Consider the following 8,680-nt stretch of genomic DNA (forward strand, 5'->3'; position numbering starts at 1 on the left):
AGGAGAAGAAGAAGAAGAAGAAGAAGAAGAAGAAGAAGAAGAAGAAGAAGAAGAAGAAGAAGAAGAAGAAGAAGAAGAAGAAGAAGAAGAAAAGCAGAGTAAAAGAATTGCAGGAAAGTCTACCCAGAAGCTACTCAAAATTCTCTCAGGAAGCTGTAAGCTATGGAGGGGTGTAACTTTATTTCCTGGGTAGTGTGTGGTGGCTCCCAACATGTTCTCGAAGAACAGAAGAATACGCCATGCTCAAGTCAACTGAGAGCCTTCCACCACAAGCATTTCAAAGGAACGCGAGAAGGACAAGGTTTCTGTTTCAATAGAAGTAGATTACCTTAGAGTACACTTGAAAGTTTAAACGTGTACAGATTCAGAGGTTTAGAAATCACTGAAAAGCACAGCCGGGGTTTAGGAATGTGATGGCTGGGACCCCTTCTCATTTAATCCACGCCTGGTTTTGCACTCCTCACAGGTAAGCAGGCAGTGCCTAGAAGAGAAGCAGAAGCAGTTGGTGACTCATACTTTGACCATGGGAGCTCTTTCTGTGTGTCTGTGCCATATGTATGTGTATGTATGGGCCTGTGCACATGTGCACGAGGGTGTTCCTGCTGTGTGGGTACATGTGGAGGCCAGAGGCCAACACTGGCTGTCATAGTTTTTGAGGTAGGGGTCTCTTACTAGACCTGGAGCTCACTGCTTAGGCTGGGCTGGGTGCTCAACTTTCATGCGATGCTAGGATCCAAACTTATGCCCTCATGCTGGCACAGAGAGAAACTTTACTGACTGAGCCATCCTATAGCTCTCCAAACACACATCTTACCAAAGTAAGCAAGGTGTACAGACATTTTTGATTCTACAGCTCACTAGCTCACTCTTTTTAAATGGCGTATTAGTTGTTTCTTGGGTTCCAATTGGCTGAAGCTCATTCAATAACGATGTTTACGTTGAAACAGATGGTTGCGTTTATGCCCAGAGTCGCACATAAGCTGGGTAAACATCATGACTCTCTGACCTTGAGTCACTGGGGTGATTTCTACCACAACAAAAAAACAAATCATAAAATGCTCCAGGTGCGGGGGCAGACTCGTGTAGTCCCAGAGCTTGGGAGCTAAGCTCAAAGGAGACCAGTCTGGGCCGTAGAGTGAGAGTCTTGTCTAAAAGAATAACAAGACACACACATCCCCTTCTCTTGGACTGCAACATCGTCAGGAGCCTCCTATCCTTTTACTTCACCAGAACATCAGATTCTTGCCTCTGGGATGAGAGGGCAGTGGCCTTTGACACAGAGCTTAGCCACTGGTTCCCAGGTACCAATGCCAGCCCACAGCGTAGCTTTTGGCGCCAGAAGTAGGCAGGCAAAAGAGCTACAGAATGCCAATCTGAAAGGGTCCCCAGAGATCTTTTACCCTCAACCGCCTCCTTCCATGTACATGAAGTATAGAACAACGTCTAGAGACTGTCTGGAAAATGCAGAGTCCATCGTTGTTCCGGAACCCAGTGTTGGGCTAACAACAAGAAAACTGTCCCCAAATGGAAGAGTCAACACAGTGCCCCCTTGCTGACAGCCTTTCTGTTTTCCCTGTACACCTCAGAATCCCGGGCCAATGGCTCTGGAAGCTGACCCCAAAACACAGCTTTGCAGGGATGCAGTGACACGGGAGTTGTCTGTAAACACAGCGTTAATGCCTTTCTGTTGGCCTTGCAAACCAGAAAGGGAAGGCTCAGGGCTTGGAAACTTAACAGGAGACTGAAGTCTCTTCTTCCTATGGCCACCAATGTCTTCTCAGAGAGACTCTGCATAGCATGTAATTCCTAGGCTAAAGTCCATCCACTTCTACCAGACCTTAGCATTCTAAAGTCACACTGCCAGAAGGCAACTTGACCTTGACATCTAGTCCCAATATTGCTCTGCTGCAGCCCCTCAAGAAGAACACACTGGGGCAGGCTCAGTAGAGCGCTTCCTAGCACATACAGGGCCCCATGTCCAATCCCCTCACTACACACAGCAGGTTAGTACAGCGCTGGTGATGTACAGGCACACACAACAGGCATGCACCTGCAACAACCTGGCACTCAGGAGGGGAGGAGGATACAAAGTTCAAGGTCATCCTTGGACTGTGTGGTGAGGCTGAGGTTAGCCTGGGCTAAATGAGGTACTCCGTCAAAGAAAACAAGAAAAGAAACTGTTCTGTGACATGATAGTAGAAACAGTACTTTTTTAGTGTCACGAATAAGCAATTTCCTTCCTCCTGACATCCCGGGGAAGTTATTCTAGTCATCACTTTGGACAGATGAGAAACCTGAAGGTTTGAGAAAGTGTGGTAGAACTTTCAGCCCAAGAACCCTACCTGGGAGCACAGGCCTCTCTGTAAACTCTAGTCTACTGCTTAACTGTCCCTGTGGAGAATAAGTACAGCTATCAGGACACTGTGTGTGTGTGTGTGTGTGTGTGTGTGTGTGTGTGTGTGTGTGCATATGTGTGTGATATCAAAGGCTCTGAGAAGCTCTTCAGTAAGGAAGAAGGTGCAATTGGTGAGCAACTGTGCAATGACAGAAGACACATCTGCTCACAGAGGAATTGCTCAGAGGATTGTACAAGGCCTAGACTGTAGCAGTTGCTCATTAAATACACACTGAATAAATGATATCGGTGATTAAGTTAAAAAATAATTGTTGAAGTTGAATAGTAATAAATCAAAGCTTGAGGTTTAAAGAGTTTTTTCTTAAATAAAATTGTTTACCTGCCTAATATTACCTAGAGTAATATTTCACTTCACTTGTTAGTTTGTTTTTGTTGTTGTTGTTTATTTTTGCTGTTGTTGTTTTTAAGATAGGGTCTCACTATATAGCTCTGGCTGTCCCGGAACTCACTGTGCAGACAGGCTGCTTGGCCTTGAACTCACAGAGATCCTCCTGCCTCTGCCACCCAAGTGCTGAAATTAAAAGCCCCCACACCTGGCTGCTTCATTCACTATTTTTATTACAACCCCTCCATCAGACTACAAACCTGTTATGCTCGGGACCAAAGCCAGCACCACGGAGCTGATCCTCGAAGGAATGGAATTTACTCTGGCACACTCTTATGTAGGAAGCCTTCCCAAGGCCGAAGCCCAGGATCCCAGCCACTGTGAAAGCAGGTTAGGAAACACAGGCAGGTAACTGAAAAGCTCGAATAGTGCCCATGAGCCACTGCCTACACCTTCCTAACACCGCTCATTTTCACACTATAACAAGCTTCCGTGGAGGGCAGGTCTGACATCAGAGACTTTCTGATCTTTGCTTGAACGGACACGAGGAGGACCAAGACAGAGCACACACTGGCACTCGGGGCATGACCCCGTTGTCAAACCAGTGGCTGAGGCTCCCAGGGGACAGAAGGTAGACCTGGGTCAGGTGGCCTCTATGTCATGGGGTGATGGAGCCTGTTTCTGCCCTTGCCTCTGGAAAATAAGACATAGAGAAGGGAACCTCATGTAGGAGAACCCTTCAATCTATTCCTCTGGCTGGAAATGAGACTCTAAACTGGGTAACTCTTATAACATAAGCCATCTATGTGTACCAAGGAGAAGAAACTCAGACATCTTAGTAAAGTTCTTATTAAAATGTCTCTGACTTAAAAAAAAAAAAAACCTACTCCTTGGTCAAACCAAGATAACACAACATAATCCCCCCCTCCAATGAACCTGCATTCAAAGGCTTTGCTGTTGACAGTGTTGATAATCTTATTGCCATTGGTTCCACCACCAACAGAACGAAAGAAACATTCGAGAAAAAAATCTGCATCTATTCCAAACACGTACAGGCCTTTGATGCATTTCCCAAGCATGTCACACAACAACCACGCACACAGTGTTTGTATTGTGTCACGTGTTCTAGGTACCTGGAGACTGTCTGGAGAGTAAACAGAAGGATGTGCACCATCAGATGTAAAGAACCATCACTTATAAGAGGATGCAGGCCCCTGCAGATATGGGTACCTGCAGGTCCCAGGGCCTATCTCTCATGGATACTGAGAGAACACTGTATATGTCTTGCTAGCCTTTGTTCAAGTTTTATAAATGACAGTAGCGTAAGTGCCTGCTGTTACTCTGCAGATCAGAAAGTGCTGGGGTGAGCAGGAAGGTGCAGGCCAGTGGAGGAAAACAGAGAGTGCTTTGTTAGAGTCGGTCCCAGCAACACGTTCATATCCTCAGGTCTTATAAACCTTGTCAAAATCTATGTGCATTTTCATTTGTCTCAATGCTGGGACATGAATTCAGGGGTCCCGTGCTTCAAACCACCCAGCTACCTCCCCAGTCCAAACTGTTTTTATGACTTACATGCAACTTTAGGTAACGATCCAAATCTTGGATTAGCAGCTAAATAACCTGAAGAGTAAGACAGAAATGTGTTATTTCATTTAATAACTTAGTTAAATTTGTAAAGAAAATATCCAAGCTAGAGATATAACATTTCTAAGATGCTCAAGTTATTATTCTGAAGAAATGGTTTCAGAAGAGTTATAATTCAACCTGAGGTTGAAGTTAACCCCCAGAAGCCGTCTCAGGCAAATGGTAGATATTGGCTTTAACATGTGCAAAATGTGAAAGCCACAATCAAAAGCCAATTGAAATTGATTCAAATAGACCAGTCACCATGTTCTACTTTTAAGAGTAACTCAACAAAGAAAGTCCACCTCAGAGGTTCACAGTATTTAAGCCTTATTTATTATTAATTAATTAAAGAAAAGTGTCTCTATGTAGCCCTGGCTGTCCTGAAACTTGCTATATAGTTCAGGCTGGCCTTGAACTCATAGATTTATATACTTCTGCTCCCGAGTGCTGGTGTCACCAGGCCTAGCCCATCATGATTTTCAAATAAAAACACTAGGCAGATTGGCAGGCTTCTAAATATGTCCATACCATAATCTTTGGCAACTCTGGGTGTTATACTGCAGAAGGGAATTAAAGTATAAAATAGAAATAAGTCACCTTGTCAGACAACTGTGAAATAGGGAGACAGTCCTGAGTGGTGCAGGTGGATTAAACATAATCACAATGATCTCTGGTTGGCACTGAAGAGATCAGAAGTGGAAAAGCGTGGCTCAACCTAGCTGGCTTTGGAGACAGAGGAAGAGGCCACCAGCCAAGGAGTGTACGTAGCCTCTCGAAGTTGAAAAGGGGAAAAGTGATGAACATCCAAGAGAAACACAGCTGTACCCCCATCTTGATTTTAACCTAGTGAGACCCATTCTTCTTTTAAAAAAATATTTATGTGTGTGTATGAGTGCTCCATCTACATACAGAGAAGGGCATCAGACCCCGTGATAGATAGTTGTGAGCCACCATGTGGTTACCGGGAACTGAACTCAGGACCTCTGGAAGAGCAGCTCTGAACCACTGAACCATGTCTCCAGCCCCAAGTGAGACCCATTCCGACCTTGACCTCTGAATAATAAATGTGTGCTACCTTCAGCTATTGTGCTCACAGTGACTTATTTTAGCAGCTGTAGGAAACTAGCATTCAACCCTGAATAGTACAGATGCAAGAGGTTGGGTAGATTTGGGGTGGGTGGATATTATAAGACCTCATTCCACAGATTTTGGCCCTATTTCTGCATCAAAACTAATTTAACAAAAATCTTGGTGGTAATTGGTGAATTTGTTTCTACAAAAAGATCACCTTCAAGTTATAAAAATGAAAACATATTTAATACAAGACATTTATGGATAAGAATAACAACATCCAAAGGGGAATTTTCCAAGACATGTGACCTACTGATCTTCAAGAAAAAAAGGAAAACAGGACATTTCCCCTTCATGTTTGAAGATAATGATTTTTGTTTTTACTTTTTTCAATGACATCTATCTTTACTAAAGTTTTTAATTTTTTTCAAGCATTTTTAGAATCATGGCAATTAGTAGCATTTGATAAGGTGGACTTCCAGAGGGCCAGGTCCCCTGGGAGACACAGGGACTTCTCTAAGGCACGGGTGCTATTGGAGTTCCTGTGTCTGCCATAAGAGAGGGCCACCAACTCAGTGGACTTAAGATAATGTGAATTTATTATCTTACAGGTCTTGAGGTTAGAGGTCCAAAGTCAGAATAGGGACAAGCCAAGGTGGAAACTGCATCCTTAACCAGCTGCCTTCCTTTCTAAAAACACTAGCCCCTACATACTTCATAGCTCAGTGCTGTGGTTTGAGTGTGAAATGGCCCCACAGGCTCATGTGTTTGAACTTGGGGTCCCCAGTTGAGGTTGCTGTTTGGATTATAGAAACACTAGAAGTGGAGCCCCATTGAAGGAGACCGTCTCTGGAGCTGGGTGTTGAGGTTTCAGAGCCTGAGCAGATTTCCCACTTCCTGCTTCCCGATTATAGTCACGATGTGACCAGGTGCTTCACAGTCCCTGCCATCATTCTTTCCCCACAGTGGTAGACTACATCCTTCCTGAAATAATGAGTCAAAATAAGCCCCTCCTTCCCTATGCTGCTGTTGTCACGGCAACCGGAACAGTCGCCACTACATTCGTGGCCCTTTCCAGAATCTTCAAAGCCAGTCATACTGAGTCCAAACCTGCTATCTCTCTAGCTATGCCTTCCAGTCCCCTTCTCCATTTATGGCCTCTCTTTAGATGAAAAACAAGTCAACGATAATCTGTTTCAAAGTGGGCTAACAACCTTAATGGCACCTGAAACTCAAATTTCCCATTATCAAGTAATCAGATACATTCCGTCTTTTGTAGAGATAGAAGCTTTAGCTTGTTGTAGAATAATCTTTTTGTGCCCTGTGAAGATATGTCTTTGCCAAGGTGCCTTCTGATTGGTTTACTAAAGAGCTAAATGACCAATAGCTAGGCAAGAGGTACAGGTGGGACTTCGAGGCACAGAGAGGACTCTGGGAAGAATAGAGGCAGAGAAGCCAGCCAGATGCAGATCGAGTCAGACACACAGAATGGGACAGAGGTAAAAGCCATGTGGTAGAATGTAGATTAATATAAATAGTTTGGTTTAAGTTATAAGAATAGTCAGACGAGCCTAAGCTATAGGTCAAGCTCCCATAATTAATAAGTCTCCATGTTGTTATTTAGGAGCTGGCTGGTGTGACAGGAAAAGACTCACTACATTAGCTAAAAGCAAGCAAAAGCATGCATGAAGCAAAAATCTTCAAAAATAGGATAAATAAATGTCCAAGGGTTGCAGGGAAGACCACCAAAAATGGGGCTCTCTGAAGTTAAAGCATTAGTAAATACTGACGCTTACCTTGGTGGACAAGTCCCTGGGTGACAAGCATGCTTATAAGAGAAAAAGGCAGAGCTGTAAAACAAACAAACACCCCTCAATATTAGTATCTCAACACACGGTCTCTTGGGGCAGGCGGGATTGCCCAGTGAGTACAAACACATCTCTAAAGCATGACAACCTGAGCGCGATCCCCAGGACCCACCTGGTGGGAGAGGGCTGTGTGAATCAACTCCTGTAAGCTGTCCCCTGACTCCACATGTAAACCACATGTACATGCATGTACATCTTCACCACATACAATTTACCAAGACTAACAACTCAAGCCCCTTGCCTAGAAATCAGGGAAAACTAATTCTAAGGTTTTTTTTTTTCTTACCTGAATTGGCAGTGAGTTTTATACTCTCCCCACCCGCCTAAGCCAACCATGTAGCCCTGGTTGTCCTGGATCTCACTCTGTAAATCAGGCTGGCTTGAACTCACAGAGATCCTCCTGCCTCTGCCTCCCACGTACTGGGACTAAAGGCGTGAGCCCCCACACTCAGCTTTATTCACTTTGCACATTATAGTCAACAAATATTTCTTTAAAACTACATGAGAAGTTTCTTGGGATTTATCCCAATAGCTCAGCCTGATACACAGCAATCACCTAAACTGACACCCCACACTCAACTCCAGCTCTGATATCCATGATTACTGAACACTCAATATGCATATGACTCCAATGGCTATATCCGACACGGATATAGTGTGTGTTCACTTAGCTGCAATTTTGGTTTCTTTTTTTGGTTTTTCAAGATAGGGTTTCTCTGTGTAGCCCAGGATGTTCTAGAACTAATTTTTGTAGCCCAGGCTGGCCTCAGACTCTGAGATCTAGCTGCCTCCACCTCCAGAGTACCACCACACAGCTATATTTTGCTATTTTCAATCCTACATAAAGTTTGAAAAGCAATAGCATGAACTTCCATAGAGCCTTAATAGACACATTAGTTACAGATTTATCTCTGGATGCATCCCTATATTTTGCTTTGTATCTGCCATTACGTATTTTTTCTGAGCCATCTGGGACTTGCAAACACCATCACTCTTTATAACTGAATATTTTAACAGGTAACTTCTAAAATCAAGTTAATGTTTCCTGCACAACCACCATACCACTAGCATAGTCAGGAAAAATCTGAATATTCAGACTCAAGAGGAATGATACTAACTAATACACAATCTATATTCTAATCTCTCCGACTCGTCCAAGAATGTCCCTCATAGCTGCAGGTTTTTTTCCAGCATGCAAGATCAAGGATTATCCAATCTGTTTCGATCTAGGGCAGTTTCCTGTTGTTTCTGCTTTGATGTTTGTCTTTCTTTCTTTCTTTCTTTTTTTTTTTTTTTTTTTGATTTTCGAGACAGGGTTTCTCTGTAGTTTTTGGTGCCTGTCCTGGAACTAGCTCTTGTAGACCAGGCTGGCCT

General features: G+C 43.7%; 1 protein-coding gene across 1 annotated transcript; it reads right to left on the bottom strand.

Annotated features, from left to right (window-relative positions):
• Nucleotides 1–36: 36 nt before the first annotated feature.
• Nucleotides 37–7,309, bottom strand: Ociad2 (OCIA domain containing 2). Its single transcript, XM_013350767.2, has 4 exons — nucleotides 7,235–7,309; nucleotides 4,314–4,361; nucleotides 3,002–3,119; nucleotides 37–481 (listed from the first exon to the last, which is right to left on the bottom strand). Exons 1-4 carry the CDS (start codon nucleotides 7,263–7,265, stop codon nucleotides 403–405), a joined length of 276 nt encoding a protein of 91 aa, XP_013206221.1. The 5' UTR covers nucleotides 7,266–7,309; the 3' UTR covers nucleotides 37–402.
• Nucleotides 7,310–8,680: the final 1,371 nt, after the last annotated feature.

The sequence above is a fragment of the Microtus ochrogaster genome, linkage group LG1 (genome assembly GCF_000317375.1).
Source record: "Microtus ochrogaster isolate Prairie Vole_2 linkage group LG1, MicOch1.0, whole genome shotgun sequence".
In the NCBI taxonomy this organism is placed as follows: Eukaryota; Metazoa; Chordata; class Mammalia; order Rodentia; family Cricetidae; genus Microtus; species Microtus ochrogaster.

Bases quoted from the DNA above. Each gene is read 5' to 3' on its own strand.
- Ociad2 (XM_013350767.2), bottom strand. From the start codon at position 7,265: ATGCTTGTCACCCAGGGACTTGTCCACCAAG. The intron at 4,362-7,234 runs GTAAGCGTCAGT...CTTACTCTTCAG, and splicing joins CCAGGGACTTGTCCACCAAG to GTTATTTAGCTGCTAATCCA. The intron at 482-3,001 runs GTTTGTAGTCTG...CTTCTCTTCTAG, and splicing joins TTTGGTCCCGAGCATAACAG to GCACTGCCTGCTTACCTGTG.